We start from the raw sequence: 17,230 nt of genomic DNA, 5'->3' as shown, positions 1-17,230 counted from the left end.
CTCTCTCTCTCTCTCTCTCTCTTTCTCTCTCTTCTCGGCCAAATGGATTGGTCATCGTTTTACCATTTGTGGATAGTGGAACGTTGCTACTCATTGCCTATATAAGGAAATATTTTAAAAATAAACACCATTTTTTAAAGAAACCACCTTATTATTTTATTTAAATAAACAAATATTTAGAGAGAGAGAGAGAGAGAGAGAGATTTGAAAAGCGAATCCCTCCTCTTTTACTCTTATCTCTTTCTCTCAAGCTGAGGAGAAATTGTAGAGGAAGAAGCTTTGTTTCCCTCTTCTTCTAAGCCATTAAAAATCCCACCTTTTTTGCTTTTCTAAGCATAAGCGTTTTTTCTTTTCCTCTTCCTATTCACCAACCCCTGCAGAGGGAGAAGTAAGTGTTCTCGGGCTCTCATTGATGGGTTTTCTTTTCCCCTTTTCGCTTCTTTTTCCAATCATATTTAATTTTCCCGTGCGTAAATGTTGTCACCTGGGCGGTCAGAGTAAGGTGGAGCCTATCATGGCGAGGGATCAAAATCCCATTTCCCTGTTTATTTGATGACGTCTATATAAGATCCTTAGTAGGTAGGAGAAATACCCGCTTCTCCTTTTCACTTATTAGCCTTTAGATTTCGTCCTTTTGGGTCCTCCTCTGTTTTATGAAGAAAAAGAAACAGGGGATCGAGGGGGGAGAGAGAGAGAGAGAGAGAGAGAGAGAGAGAGAGAGAGAGGGAATAAGAGATAAAAAGTTATGAGTGGTTCACGAGAGTGTCAGGCGCTAAGGGCAATAGGAGCAGAGGAATATATATACATTGAATCCTTTGATCAAATGAGAATATGTAATGTACCATCCATGATACTAGGCTTTTAAACTTGGGGAGGGAAAAAAAGGGAGGGGCCTTTGTGTTCAATGTGTTGAGTACCAAGTTCTCTATTGAAGGAACATAGGAGCCTTTGTGACTTTTTGAGGTTGGTTTCCTTATTTCCTATAGCGCTTACAATGTTTCTTTCCCACAAAGCTCTATTACGAAGTTGATGGCAAGTTAAGGAGCCTTTCACCTTTCTTTTCCACGACAATGTGTTTCATGGTCATAAGTAGTTTGAGACTAAGATGGAGTTTGTTGTGCTGCAGCTCTTCCAAGTGAAAAAGAAGATGGGTCCTCTCTATCCTCTGTTTTCTCTCTATGTCCTCTTGCGCTAAGTTATGTAGAGGTGGGGAATATTTGGAAACGTGAGCTATACTTCTTCCTCTATAATCCCCTTTTAAACTCCCTTTATTGTATTTTTGAATCTTAGACACTGGCCCCAGCTATATCCCGACCTCTTTTCCTCTATCCCCATTCTCTCTCTCTCTCTCTCTCTCTCTCTCTCAGTTTAAGTTTTAACGGCTATGTAGTATATGGTTGTGGGTTTTTGCTTCTTTTCTCTGTTTGTTACTTTAATGGGGCTCTCTTTATCTTTCTCTCCTGTTTCTTTCCGGGACATAGCTTTTGTCTTATAACGCAGCTTATCACGAGGGATCTACAGTTTTTTACTCTCTCTTCTTTTATTTTTTCTTTCTATCTCTCTCTCCGTTTTTCCCCTTATTTTCTGCTACCTTTTCTATTTACGTTCTCCTTCTTTTGGCAAAGGTCTCATTTTTGAAGGTTTGGTGGAATCAAAGAGGCTCCTTTCTCTTAACATCGTGTGCTATGTGAGCTTTTGGCTGATACCCATTTCTTTGTTCTTCTCCCTGAAGCGCTTCCGAACGGCGAAATCGCTTATGGGTCGAGCTACGAGGTGGTTAAGGAGCCTCCTTGGAGGGAGAAAGGAGAGCAAGGAGCAGAGGGAACAGGTGGAGTACTCCTGCTATGGCGGGGGCGGCGGCGGAGGCGGCGGCGGAGGAGGAGGAGGAGAGGATAGGAGGGAGAAGAAGCGATGGAGCTTCGCGAAGTCGTCGTCGAGGGACTCCGCAGCCGCTGACGCGGCCGCTGCGGCGGCGGCGACGAGGCATCCGGCCGCTGCGGCGGCGTGGTTGAGGTCGCTGTACGCGGAGACGGAGAAGGAGCAGAGCAAGCACGCCATCGCGGTGGCGGCGGCCACCGCGGCGGCCGCGGACGCCGCCGTGGCAGCGGCCCAGGCCGCGGTCGCGGTCGTGCGCCTCACAAGTCAGGGACGCGGCGCCTCCGCCGCCCACGAGCGCCTCGCCGCCGTTAAGATCCAAACCGCCTTCAGAGGCTACTTGGTAAACAAAAGTTACACAGAATTTTTTTTAAAAAAAAAACATTTATAATCTTTTTTTTTTTTAACGTAATTTTCGCATTTTTTAAGAATCCTCTGTCGAATTGGGTTCGCCATACCATTCTCTTTGTTCTACTTCTGCTACATTCCCTATGATTGGTTCTTCAACAGCCCCCTGTTTTTGGTTATAGTTCCCTTCTGTTTTCCTCTTTTTTTTTAAGCTACTCCGTGTGGGGGCTCATAATAACTTTTTTATTGATTACGCATTCGAATTGGGATCTATTCAATTCTCTGTGCTACGATCATCGTCCCATCACCATTTCCCCCCCGCCCCCCACTTCCACCATCTCATCACATTTATGAGCCAGCTCCTCTTTTATAGAAAAATTTATAATCCTTCCTTTATTACACTGTACGTAACAAGTTCAAACCCCTGTTTCGGGTATTTTGTTGCTGCAGGCTAGAAAAGCGCTTCGCGCTCTGAAAGCGCTGGTGAAGCTACAAGCGCTTGTGCGAGGCTATTTGGTTCGTAAACAAGCGGCGGCGACGCTACACAGCATGCAAGCTCTGATTCGAGCCCAGGCCACCGTTCGCGCCCACAAGCGCCGCAATCTCCTTCCCAGCGACCGGCGCTTCCACCCCGAGATCCGGCCCCGCCGATCTCTCGTGCGTATAATTTCTTCTCTTATTTCGAATCAAATTCGAATTTTGACAAAGTTTATTTTATTTATCTTTATAAAAATATATATATGTATATATATATATATATGTATAGCAGGAGAGATGCGACGAGACGCGGAGCGAGCAGGCGGCGCCGTTCCACAGCCCGAAGATCGTGGAGATCGACACGTGCTGCCGGCCCAAGTCGCGGTCGTCGCGGCGCACGAGCCCGTTCGCGTGGGACGCCAGCGAGGAGTTCTTCCCCCCGAACTCCGTCTCGTCCCCGCTCCCCTGCCACGTCCCCGCGCGGATCGCCGTCTCCGGCGGCGGCGGCGGCAACAACTGCCGCAATTACTTCCCGGACTACGAATGCCGCCTCGCCGCCACCGCGCAGAGCACGCCGCGGTACCTGAACCAGCCCGCGACGCCCGCGAAGAGCGTCTGCGGAGGCGACTACGCCTTCCGGAGGTCGCTGAACGCGGCGAATTGCCCGAGCTACATGGCGAACACGCAGTCGTTCGAGGCGAAGGTGCGGTCGCAGAGCGCGCCCAAGCAGCGGCCGGAGCCGGGGAGCCTGCTGCGGAAGCGGCTGCCGCTGAGCGAGGTCATGGTCGAGTCGCGCGCGAGCTTGAGCGGGGTCGGGATGCAGCGGTCGTGCGCCAACGTGCAGGAGGCCTTCGACTTCAAGAGCGCGGTCGTGGGGCGGCTCGACAACCTCCGCTCGAAGGCCGAGTGGGGCCGGGAGCCGGAGAAGGAAAAGGAGTTGTACCTCTTCAGAAAATGGTGATCGACGACGATGGCGATAATGGTCGCTCAATGTGGATGGAGTTCAAGAGGTTTCAAAACGAGTATGATGAATAAGAGGATAGTTTTAGTTTGAGCTCTCTTATTCCACCTGATTTTATGAGTCCTTTTCTTTTTTTAATGGTATTGTAACAATATTGGATGAGAGAGAGAGAGAGAGAGAGAGAGAGAAAGAGAGAATTCAAAGAACCAGTTGGGTGTAAATTCTTTGTGGTTCTATTGATTGCAGCAAAATCCTTCAATTCTCTTCTCATTTTTAAATTTTTTATTTTTTATTTTTTACTTAATTGGTTTTTTCGCTTTTGATTTTGAAGTTGTTGAGTCCTGTTTGGCTAATGTTTGTTTATATTGGAAGAAAACATTTCCCCACCAATATTTATTAAAATTGTATTTGGCGCGCTAATTTTTAAGCCACCAACGTGCCCATATTGCTTTAAGATTTGCGCCATGGAGACTTGGCTTAACTTGATCCGATTAGCCAGTCCAATTCAAGTAGGAAAATAACTGACCCTAGCGTCAAATTTAGACACGCACGATTCAAGCAAATTGTGTCAATGAACTAACAGTTTAAACATTAGTTTAGGTTTTAGTTTAGGGGGCGTGTTTGGTTCAACGTAAAGTGAATTGAAAAATTATTTTCGGTATAAAAAATATTTTTTTTCTTGTTTGATTCAATGTATAAAATATTTTTTTCGTAAAAGCATTTTTAATGATTTGAGAAAAAAAATTAACTTTTTTTTTTACCCAACTAAACAAATATAGATTTTTTTTCAACCAAATAAATATTTATAAAAAATTATTTTTTTTCATATAAATCAAACACCACAAAACGTAAAAAAAAAAAAAAAAAAATTCTACAAAAAATTATTTTTCGTGATTTTACATAGAACCAAACACCTTCTAAGTTGAAATTTAAGAAATGTATATTCTGATCTTTAAATAAAAATTTATAATTTTACTTCTATTTTTTTTTCTTAGATATAATAATGTGTAGATCTAAAGTACATTGTATTTGGATTCAGACGTGCCTTTTAAGTAATTACTTTTATTATTATCTTCAAAGCAAAAGTTACAAAAATAATAATAATAATAATTAAGAAATAGCTTCAACTTATTATTGGTGTTGAGACACGCCCAAAATTAGCTTCCCATGTGATGTGCGCGGAGTACACGTGGGGAGGGGTTTGAGGCTACGGTCGCCATCCGATTGGATGGTTTGGAATGTGGCGCATGTGCTCCGGATCCGTCTTTTCCCGACCCGAACCGCTGTATCCCACGTCGTAGGGTCGGCTCAGCCACAAACTTGGTCGCCACTCGGGCCGCGCCACCTCTTCCCTGCACCGGGTGCACAAGTTTGTGCATCACGTCCAATCCGTTCGCAAACTTCTATAATACAGGTCGCAAGATCAGAATCTAACTTGCTAGATATGTCCGCGCGGCATGGACTCTCCGGAGCAATACTCTTGATTGGCCGCATACCTATCATAGACTCGATAAAAATCAAATCTGTTCTTACTACTGGTGAGAATTAAAACTCTCGATCTCACTCGGCCGAGTTGGTAAGGGTTAACCAGTAGAGATTGAGTTATTCCCCTTCGCTATTGCACTACTTTACTAAAACATAACCATGCACAATATGAAAAATCTTAAAATTTAAACTTCAGTTTCTTACGAGTTAACGAACAGTATTTTCTCCGCCATTAAATTAATATATATCACTTAATGGCTGGGTAATAGGTTTTCAAAATAAACAGTTATTATATATAGGCTCTTTGCTGACGGTTGATTATATTTATTGGGTTAGAATTTAAATTTAAAATATTTATCCTCGCATACTAGAAGCACTGTATGAAGTATATATAGTATACTCTTGGTGCAGGCAAAGTTTTCTTGATCACAGTTAAAAAACAGGGGAGGTGGTTGAGGTAACATTTTACTTGCCTCTTTGAGGCTAAGCAAATTGCATATAAATGAGGTGACCATGTGATCAACTCATCTTCACTTGTCCTTTTTAATTAAGTGGGGTTACGCCTATAAGATTCAGATGAAACCTAGCTAAGCGAATTAAATAAAACGAAAAAAAACAGAAGAAACAAAGAAATATATATAGACCTGCCACATTTGCTTTTAAAGTTTATTGATGAAGATACGGAAGATCTTCTTTGCAGATATTAAATTACTACGAACATTAGCTGTTTTAGTTTTTTTTTTCACATTTTTGCTTCTGTTTTCATTTTAATTACAGGTTTTTTTTAAAAAAAAATTATAATGTTTGATAATAAAAAAAGTCAAGAGATTTTTAATAGGCCTTTTTGCATAAAAATTTTACTAGTTTTAAGATTTTGTAAAAGCGGTCCAATATTTTGAATTTTGTAGATTCAATTCAAATTTTTAAAAAACTAAACAAAATACCATTATTTTTTTTCTCTCTTTTTTTCTTTTTCTATTTTTTTTTCTCTCTCCGACTCTCATCGCCTTCTCCATCATCTCCGCGGCCCTCAGTGATGATAACAAGTGCAGTGCCGTCCCCTCAGCCGCCGCCTCCGTCTCCGTCTTTACCAACGCCGGTGCTGAAGGAGGAGGTTTCCGAGCAAGTGTGGATAAGGGGGGAGTGGACGGTGGTGATGAGGTCGTGGCCGAGGCGATGCTCGCTGTCGCTCGTGAGGCGGTGGCGGAGTGGACGATGGCAAGGAGCGCGGCGGGTGTGTGGTTGCGGGCGAGGTTGGCCGCCTCTGCCTCAGCCGCCCTCTTCAGAGAGAACAAAAAAGAATGAGAGAGAAAAAAAAAAAAAAGAGAGAGAGAGAGAGAGAAAATAATAGTATTTTTGTCAATTTTTAAAAATTCAGATGGAATCTGTAAAATTCAAAAATATGAATTATTTTTGCAAAAACTCAAAAAAAAACTTTTTTTGCATTTGGCCCTTTGAAAAAAAAATTATTTTAAAAATAACTCCAGCAAATTTATATTTGCAAAAATGGCCCTAATCCTGCCACACGGGCGCCACGCCAGCGCCACATGAGCAGGACCGGGACCAGTTTATTAAATTAAATTTGGTGAACCATATTCACTATATCTAAACACGGTAAATAAATGATTCATCGTATTTGGGAAAAATACAAATATATGTATTGTGAAAAAATATAAGAAAAATATAAGTATGGAACACGGTGAACCATTCACCATGCCGTGTCTAAAAAAAATATATGTATTGCCAAAAAATATAAGCATTGAAAAGAAAAAAAAAAAAGGAATAAAAAAAATATAAATATGAAACACGGTGAATCATTTACCATGTTCAACTTAACACCCTCCAGCTTGTATGGCGCTAATGTGGCATCTGCGTAACGGAAATAGGACCAAATTTATAATTATAAATTTGATAGAATTATTTGTAAAAAACAATGAGGGGCCAAATACAAAATAAAAAAGCCCCAAAAATAACGAATCTTTTATGCAAATTGGGCATTCAATTTTGAATCTGAAGTAACGCAAATACTCACAATATATTTATAACTTTTTAGTAGTATTATTAAAGTAGCACCTCTCCATATAGTACAGCGGAAAAAGACAAAAGCTTTTAGTTACGCTTTTACTCCCCCCTCTCTTTTTTATTCGGAAGTTAATACTCTTCCAGCCAATGAAAAGAAAAAGAATTAAAAAAAAACTAAATAAAAAAGGTTTCTTTTTAACTTTAAAGTGAGGTGAATAAGATTCGACTGTTTCGGAACAAACGCATGGGGGCAAATGAAACAAAAGTAATGTCAAACTCACTCTTTTGTGTCTCCCGGGGCCTAAAACAGACCATGTGCATTAGTTCCTATTATAGTTCTACCTCAATCACTGTACAAAATGCCCTTTTGCATTCTTTGCTACTACTGTAACTTTGACAAGTTCATTGCCATATGATTTACCAGATATACTCCTTTCTGAAAGGCTATGGTTTCACCTTTGGTTCCCAAACTATGAGACCTGTGACACTTAATTTATTGTAATTTTTTATTTTAATTTTTAAATTATTGTAACCAAGTTTCACATTGTAATTAAGTAATTGGTTGAATGATAATGTACAGTACTTGAAGTGGTAGTGATGTAGCGTCTTAATCATTAATTTTCACATTATCGGTCATATTGTTGTCTTAATCATTTTCATATTATCAGTCATAATGCTGCTATATATTATTATACATGCTATTGATCGACCTAGCACTATTTGATCAGTTAGACTGCACTGCTAGGCTTGATTGTAATAATTTTAAAAGTCTAAACTAAAAATTATAATAAAAAATGTTTGATAGTCAAAATGTGCGACTTCTCATAGTTTGAGAATCAAAATTTATGCCTTTGTAAAATCAACCTAAAACTGTCACTAGTTTCAAAGATGGTACAATATACTAATTATTGAGAAGATGTGTTCTTCCCAGTAGTTAACTATTTAAAATAAATCTTTCTCAAAAAAGATATATTTAAAATAAATTAAAAAACTAAATTACAAAAAATTAAATTTACTATTGTACATTGCATAAATTCATGAGTAATACTACTCGAACATCCCCCCAAAAAATTGTAAATCTTACTCTCGCTTCATCCAAGGATCATATTTATCTTGTGAACTTTTTTAAACAAATTCTAAAGATTTAAAGAAACTTAAATTCTATGCCGAGGAGCGTAAATCATATAGCCTCTTTCGAAGTGTACAAGCACCGAAGTGTACAAGCAGCATTTCTCTATATTCATTCACGAGTGATACAACTTTCAAATATTAATTTACATTATTTTTTACACACAAAAAAATATCTTTTGAATGATTATTTAATTCCTAAAAGTCTACATAGCAAGTAATCATGTGGGGCTGGACTAGAAATTGTTGATAGAGTAGATGACTAATAGCAGAGCAGTAGTAGGGTGGTGCAGGTGATCTGATTGATCCTCCCCACCTGACCCTGATCTGATTATCTGAATCTACTCCATACCTTTTCAAATTTCTTTTCAGTAATGATTAGGAATTTGATTTGATGGATGAGAGGGTTTTAGAGGGTACTTTTTAATCTCTTGACACTCTCCTGCTTGGGATATTCCTCTCTGATCAGTTACTCAGAGCCCCTATGATTGAACATCTGTAGAGGGTAAAATCAACCATACTAATTAGATATAGATCCAAAAAATAGAAAAATGGTAAATATCACACCACTTTATGTAGGAAAAATTTTAGAACGCAACGGATATATCGGTGACGTGGCGTAACAAATCAATCAAATGTCTCCTTTTAGAGATATATGTCCCATCATGATTGTAAAAATAATATTTTTATTATACTTTTGTTTGAAAAGAAGAAATATGATTGGCTTGTTATTGATGACGTGGTGCAAGTGTGATAGTATAGAATTCCTCCTTCATGTAGAGCCCCATATTGAAAAAAAAAAAAAGCAAAAAAGTTATAATATGCCAATCACATATTCTAACCCAATCAGTCACAATTATATATACTCCGATATTCATCCATTTTATTATTATTTACGAAAAAAAAACTTCTTATATTTTGTTCGCAAAAAATATAATTGATTGGTTGTTTATAACTGAGCTTTTGCTGGTACGATATAGAAAGAATTGATGGCTTAATATACGTATTTTGAAAATACTATTTAGTATCATCAGCATATTACTAGTATATAAGTATAATATTTTAAGAATAAATTTGTTATCACAATTATTTTATATTTGAATAATAACGTTGAATCAAATATCCTCGTTTGACATGTGAGTATACAAACATTATTTTAATTAAAAAATTTATATTATTATATATAGAAATTGTTTCCTGATCATGCTCTTTACCTTTTCATATGGCATAACATGATTTGTTTAGAAAATGTTCTATATATTGGGACAAATACAATCTTTCTTTACATATTGCGAGATATAAAATATTTTTCTTATCTAAAATACTTTAGTTCGTCAACTTTAATATATGCAATACTTTAGTTCCTGATCCTCCTCCAGTGGGTCTTTTTATTTTTTGTTGAGCCATTTACTTTGCTTAAATATTTAAAATAATTAATTTTTTTATATAAAAAGGCTTTTTATATTACAAGAAAAAAATAAAAATAATCACACTTTTAAAAGTAAAAACTCTAAAGAGAGAAGCTTTGAAAAACAAGCATATTTTATAATAAAATGAACCAAAATATCTCCACAGCATGAAAATTAACACACCAACAATGCAAAAATAACATAATGTAATATATATATATATATATATATATATATATATATATATATATATATATATATATATTTACAAGGCATAGATCTTATATTTTGATTATTTAAAGACTATTATTTTTCTTTATTGATCTTACTTTTTTCAATATTTTTTTTTTCCGAAAAATTGTAACTCATAAAATGGGCAAAATGTAAAATGTTACATATAATAAGGTCTGAAATATTCATTGAAAAAGTCCTGTGAATGGTTCAGGGAGTTAACCCGTACATGTCTCTTCTCATGTTTCAACGGGAAGAGGGGTAAATCGGGAAAAAAAAAGGGGACCGAGTTCGAATCGGGCGCTTTTAACGTGTTCTGAGTCGTCCACTTATGGAGGGCTCTTTATTCACTTCATGCAGCTTTTTCCTACGTGACGTGGTAAAAATGACACTGCATGCCCTCCATAACTCCCTCTATGACTTTTCAGTCCTTTCACAAAAAACACATAATATTTTTTTTTACGAAAATAAACATAATTATATATATTTTTTTATATTATAGATTTTGAATAATTTAAAAGTTAGTATGACATTAAAGAAGAGAATTTTAAAATTGCAAAAGATTTCACAAATGGACATGTGGGGGCCCAAGAGGATTCGATCTGAGCGGTTGGATCTTCTGATAAAAGATCCTGCATGTATTAATTAAGGTAAGATATTGCATGCTAATACTGGGGAGGAAGGGACAGCGTAGTACATAGAAGCCGTATTTATGACATCATATTAATCAAACGCCGTACGTTAAATTGAAAAAGAGGAATCTTCCATTCAACTCCGTTATAATCCCCTCTCACTTCTCAAGAGGTATATAATCCAAATCCTCTGACATTTTTTTTTTATTTTTGATGTTTTCAAGCTATATATGATGATGACATGTACCTTGTGTCTCTTCCTTTTCTATTCAAAAATGTACCTTATGACTTTTATTTCATCTTTTAAAACTGTATTTAATAAATTACATATATACATATATTTAGTCTTTGATTAACATAAGTTTTTAAATTTAAATTTCATAGATTTAGCAACAGATACGTGTCATGATAAACATGCCGAATTATAATTATTTAATCCAAATGTCCCTTAAGTTGCTTAAAAATCTAATCTAAACAGATAAATTGACGCGCAAAACAAAACGAAATTAGAATAATCACTCAAAAAAGTAATGTTTATCCTATCAATTTCAAAGCTGTAAAGAGCAACACGATAAGCAAGGTGAGAGAAAGATAAAACCCGAGGCTTAATTAATTAGGTGTCTAAATTATACATATTAAGCAAGCATTAAACTATGTTTTCTCCATTAATCAAAAGAGGCATGTGTTGCGTTTCTTTAATCACCCTTCCCGCACTCTAATAAACTTTTCGCCCCTTTTTCAATTAAGCTCGTGGAACGAGGCCTCTCCATCTTTTTGTGCCCATCATTGTCTCCAATAAACTAATTTTTTTTCAAAAGCTCAGGAGCTTTTTTAAACATTATTTTACACTAATCAAAGATTAAATGTAGTACTAAGATTTGAATTTTTGAAAGGGGGGGTGGATGGGAACGTTCCCGGTACTTTGCTAGGCAAAACGACAGTAATTAGGGAATCGATTAATGCGTCATCTTATTGTCAGGTTCGTTTGTGGATTAGTAATTTATTAATTAGGGTTTAGGGTTTTTTCCTGGGGCTAATTAATAGAAGGTTTAGCATCCCAACGGTTGCTGGGGCGGCTACATTAATCTTTAACTTAAATGAAGATCATGAATCTAAATATAGGCTAGATTAGAGTGGTGGATGGATTATGGCTACAAATTCAAATTCGTTTTTAATTTAATTAGGGTGTGGGCCTAGGTTGGGGTATGTGCATGTAACATTTATTAATGGTGTTCATCATCATATTGTGAATTTGGATTGTAACTCGGTCATAGTTTGAAAATGTGTTGTTCTAATAAAATCACTTTGATATTTCTCTAGTTTTTGCTTGCAGACTCGAATTTATTAGCTTAAAAGGATCAGTATTCTGCCCTGTGGCAGGAGGTCAAGTTAAGATGGGTCATGTTCAAAATGACGTGAGGTTGATCGGATCGAATCACGAATCAAAACTTATAGACGCTATATCTGTATGCCTTATGAGAATTAATTGTATATTTCTCATAACTTCAGTTTTTGGGATTAATGGTTAACGTTAACGATCCGACAGAACTCATGTAACCTAAATTCTCTGCTATTATTACAGATCTTCGGAAGTAACTCTACCCGCTTATATTACTTGGCAAGAACAACAAATTCGAATTCGAGACAAAAATAACAACTTCGTGCTCCACTGTAGCTAGATGGTTGATTATCAGATATGATAAATAACTCAACGGCTCACTACGGCCATTGAAATTTATTGATTTTGAGCTCATTCGATCACTAGGCAAATGATATCGAAAAATAATAAAATTTATTTTCTAGGTACTCCAAATACTCTAGATCAATTTTAACGGAGCCGATCGACGATTCGAAAGTCGCAACATCGAAAACGAGGTGGAAGCACGGAAGGCTCCGTACTTTCGATAGCATAATAGCCTCACTATATATATATATATATATATATATATATATATATATATATATATATTTGGTGTGGGATAAATTTGAGTAGTAGTGAACCGTGTCGGGGAGCCTGTAGGGTTGTCGGAAACCTCTGCTACAAATGGCCAAGCCACAATCACGTGAAAATGAAGCCCACTTCGACCAGTGGTGCATAATACATGGACCGCATCATACATTTATGCGATGCGACTCATGGCTGAGGATTTAATGATTGGTATCGAAAATTTTACGTTCAAAATTTAATTATTTTATATTTCTAATTGAGTTTAAATATTTTTATTATAAAAATAAAAATATTATATTTGTATATAATCTAGTGAAATCGCTCCTGATATCTACGTGTATATATATAGCCTACATACACCTCAGTTTACAGCATAATTGTTAGGGTTGAGATTTGCGGTGAGCATGAAAAATTACACTGCAGTTTATCAAACTTCAATTTGTTATAAGCTTACAACTCTAGGTCAATTCGTGAAAATTTTAGTTAAAACGGTAATGTAATAACTGATTTAGTTGTCATATCATATATAAGAGATAATAATTTAGTTACTTAACACCAAACAAGACGTACATGCAAACTGCTATTTGTTAAGTCGAAAATGCCCTTTTTTGGGCAACATAATAAAAGAAACATGTTTATAATCTAAACGTACTTAAGGTTACATACATGTTATGCTTAATTAATTAGTTGCTTTGGTCCATGAAATGTCATGAGGACTTGTGTGTTCCTTTCCACAGAACACAAAAGAGACAGAGTCCAAGCAATAATTCCACAAAACCTGCATATCACAGTGTTGCTTACATCACTTATAAGATATAAACAGTTTAAACCCAAAAAATAAAAAAAATATGAGACAAGTTTCAATCTGTAGCAGTTTGAGATAGGCACATCAACCGTGCAAAGGGACTCATGATGAATCACGAGCTATAATAATTATGTATGCACATTCAGTTTGAGACCGATTTGGTATAATAATTATTTTAATTAAAATGCATCATTAGTCACGTACGCAACAAATATCCTTGTCTTAAACTATGCAGTCTCAATATAACTATGGGGGCGTCTCCATTCACGAATATGTAGATCCAACGTAATTCAATTACAGTGATGTTTGAGTTTTTCTGAAGTGTGATTATTTTTTTGTTATTTGTTTTGATGTAATTCGTATAGTCTGAAAGTTAAATTCACTTGTTTGTTCTGCTTGTTTTGATATAACTTAGTGCTAGTGAAATTAATTTTTTAAGTTTCATTATTTGTTTTCATGTAAAAAAAATGAATCTCGTTATCTCCTGAATATAGTGGTAAACTTACTGCTATAAAATTTAACCTATTAAATAATTAAAATTTTCATTATTATTTAAAGGTAATTCTAATTTATTATAAACAAGCTAATTCTAACTCATTATAAAAGAAGAACAGTTTGGATTTTATTATTTAATAAATTTTTTAGAGAAGGTTGAGTGTGGCAGAAAGTCGAGTTCGACACTCTAAAGGAAAAAATCCAGAGTAGGTGAAGTGGAGGTTTAACGTAATTTAAGTTACACTATATTTTTTACTTACAACAAAATAAATATCAGAAGTAATGTAACTTAAGTTCCACCAATTCACTTACACCAAAACAAACAGTCCATATCTGTCCCAAGAAAACTACGCTTACATTTATCTTTCCATTCAAGAGTTTTTCTAAAGAATATATTTTTAAGATTTTTAGGAAAAAAAAAATTTGACAAGACAGATAAGCAAATTCCAATCTTATCTATAAACTCTTAATAAGGGTACAAAATCACATTGTTCCTGTCGCAAACATGATGGCTAGTTTGGCAACATATGCTTGGGAAGCGCCTTGTGACCCATGATGACCCATAATTACATAAGTGACTGTGACAAAAATGTTTGTTTTGTCATGGAGTGGAGTGCTCAGGAGAGGTACAAAATTCCCTATTATGCAATTTTATCCTATATCAAACAACCTTGCACAGCAAAGGACTTGAGACAGACTTTAGTACCATAATAAGTGAAAGGTTAAAAACTTAATCTATAGCATAAAATGGCTCATAAAATATCTTAAGGATAAAAATAAGTAGTTCAAGTTTTCTTTTTTTTTTTTTTTGGTTCAAATAGTCTTAGCCAATATGTTCTAGTACATTGTGATCCAAAGTGTGCATCAAAAGAGATTCCCATGAGCATCTACTTGAACTAATGGGTTGTCACTTTGTCATTTTCTTCTTCAAAACAAAAACTCCCATAATTTCAATTCCCTTGTGAGTTAAACAAGAGATTCATTTGGACCTTTCCCTATTTCAAATAGCAAGAGCTACTGTCATTAATAACCTACTCCTCATGCCTTTAAATTCAAAGCCATAAATAACCAAATGGGCCAGAGAACATTTAAACGTGGGGATCAAATCCTTCCCTATTCTATTTGGGTTCAGAATCAAAGCAACTCAAATCACACTTCCACTTGTGGAGCTAAGATGGAGTAAGATCTATGATCTCTAAAAAGCCATAAGAATCCAAAGTGCATTTGAAATATTAGAGACCACATTTAAAGTTCCAACTCATTAGTGGGGGCTCAATTATTACTATTATCATTATTATTAGTTCACAGCTGGGACCTCATCAATCCTGCAACTTATGTTTGGGTCCTCACCCTACTTAGGCTTGAATTTGTCTCACCCACTTACTTGGTTAGCTTCTCCTCCCAACAAAAAATGTGACCACCCCTAATTTGGGTAAAAATGAAAAGATACTCCTCTTCTGATTGGTAGGGTTTTAATCCCCTCAAAGGGGGACTTTATTTCACAGCAGTTTTGTCCCCCTCAGTAACAGTTAATGAGCAGGACCTCACAGGGAACACACTGTTTGGCTTTTCCAATTCAAAGAACAGGGAGTTTCCTCTCCTGCAAACAGAAGTAAAGTTCAAAATAGTTGTGGGGGCCAAATTCAAAATGGTAGTAATCAATGTTGAGTTCCCAAATAGAAGTGTTTGTTTTCTTTCTTTTTTTTTGAAAGAAAAGAGACATATTCTGATGGTGAATGAGATCATGTGACTCTTGCTTGTGAGGAAGCAATTCACTGTAGGATTCTGAATTTGAGGGGAGAGAAAGTGTACTAGTGTATAGTAGGGGGAAGTGAAAGCCAACAAAAGAACATTTATGGGAAGCAATTAATATATGTAGCACAAAAGAGGAATACATAATATATTATGGTGATATGATAAGGATAGCATTTCAAAAGAAAAAAAAAGAAAAAAAAAGATATAGTAAGGATTATGCACGGTACTCTCATTCAGATCATTGTTTTTTGCAGTGGCTGTTCTACTATTAAGTCGTTGTGAATGTTCATGCATCAACATGCTACACTGTAAGTAGTTGGATCTTACTGGAAAGGAGACCAAAATTTGAATATGTAGGTTGCCATAAAACAAAAAGGAGAAAAAGAAAGGCAAAGTAAGTAGAGAGATTAACAAAGAAAAAGGAGAGGTAGCAAAAGGCGAGGGAGAATGGTAATGCAATTGCTGACCTAAGTTACGTGATGATTATATAACAATTAAATCTTAATTCTTTTCTGTATCCTTTTAATTCCTCATATTAACGCAATCTGAGCACGCGTAATTCTACCTTCATGAATTAGATTATAATGCCTTATATGATTCATGCGACTACACTTTTTGTTAAACAAATTTCTTCCAAATTCCGTAACCCAAAAAAAAAAAAAAAAAAAAAAAAAAAAAAAAAAAAAAAAAAAGAAAAAAAAAAATCAAAATACAGAAGGGTAACTGTCCCAATACAGAACAGAGCCGACAACGAGTCCATACATTTTGGCTGTACGGGAATCTTGTCCCTGTTATATACACAGTTCCACACTGCATCGTCTAAGATTGGGTGAGTGAATCGTCAATCATCATATATATTAAGAGGTTGTTTGCTTTTATTGAAGTGCACTGTATCGATCTCACAAGTTTCTGAAGCTCGACGTCACCCAAGAATCGAAGGAAATGGCACTTCACGTTCAAATATAAAGTGGAGAGCTCATGAGAGCATGTTAAGGTGGGTTCACATCGGGCCCCCTCTAAAACTCTCACTCCACCCCACTTTTTCAAAACTCAGGCAATTTCCCACTTCCTTGAGCTCCACATTTTCATCTTCTACTTTCAGTTTACCAAACATGCCCTAAACTACAAGACGAGACCTGCCGGTTCTATTTCCTACCAGCTTCTAGAGTGGACGTGAGCCCGCAGCGCTTCGCCTTCAAGTAAAACATAAATATTAGCGACAAAGAAAAAAGTATTAGAATTGTTATTCTGAACTGAAACTACTGTACTATAGATAGTAGATGAATAGTATTTACTATTAACTTTTTAGCTCTCACATTTCCAGCTAAATTTATTTCTAAATAAAATAAATGAAGCGGGTAGCATGCTACCTATCTCTAAAAAAAAAAAAAAAAAAAAAAAAAATACTATTCATCTACTATTTATAGTATAGTAACTCAACTCAAACATTCTTGTTCAAACCTGCATAAAAGATAAATCCTATTTTAAGACTTCCAAGACTTCCGGTCACTTGCTTGAGTTACAGTTTACTTGTTCTGAAGCTTCAACTTCTAAGCATATTCTCAAATTGTCAAAGCCAATCTTTACACAATATTCGGCTACGCAATTACATGCGTACCGAAACAACCGAGTAAACAAGCAACCCATAGAACATGCACA

The 17,230-nt window shown here is 36.2% G+C and overlaps 1 protein-coding gene across 7 annotated transcripts; it reads left to right on the top strand.

Annotated features, from left to right (window-relative positions):
- LOC109716080 (protein IQ-DOMAIN 14-like) lies at positions 227-3,926 on the top strand. 7 transcript variants are annotated; one of them, XM_020241385.1, is made up of 5 exons: positions 578-963; positions 1,127-1,225; positions 1,733-2,218; positions 2,674-2,880; positions 2,990-3,926. In XM_020241385.1, exons 3-5 carry the CDS (start codon positions 1,757-1,759, stop codon positions 3,659-3,661), a joined length of 1,341 nt encoding a protein of 446 aa, XP_020096974.1. In that variant the 5' UTR covers positions 578-963; positions 1,127-1,225; positions 1,733-1,756; the 3' UTR covers positions 3,662-3,926. The 7 variants fall into 7 exon arrangements, with proteins under 7 accessions (XP_020096977.1, XP_020096974.1, XP_020096973.1 ...); XM_020241388.1 differs by lacking the exons at positions 578-963; positions 1,127-1,225 and adding an exon at positions 227-388; XM_020241384.1 differs by lacking the exon at positions 1,127-1,225.

Source organism: Ananas comosus, linkage group 10 (genome assembly GCF_001540865.1).
Source record: "Ananas comosus cultivar F153 linkage group 10, ASM154086v1, whole genome shotgun sequence".
NCBI classification, from domain to species: Eukaryota; Viridiplantae; Streptophyta; class Magnoliopsida; order Poales; family Bromeliaceae; genus Ananas; species Ananas comosus.
This window is presented reverse-complemented; position numbering and strand designations above follow the sequence as displayed.

Bases quoted from the DNA above. Each gene is read 5' to 3' on its own strand.
- LOC109716080 (XM_020241388.1), top strand. From the start codon at position 1,757: ATGGGTCGAGCTACGAGGTGGTTAAGGAGCCTCCTTGGAGGGAGAAAG. The intron at 2,219-2,673 runs GTAAACAAAAGT...TTGTTGCTGCAG, and splicing joins CCGCCTTCAGAGGCTACTTG to GCTAGAAAAGCGCTTCGCGC. The intron at 2,881-2,989 runs GTGCGTATAATT...ATATATGTATAG, and splicing joins TCCGGCCCCGCCGATCTCTC to CAGGAGAGATGCGACGAGAC.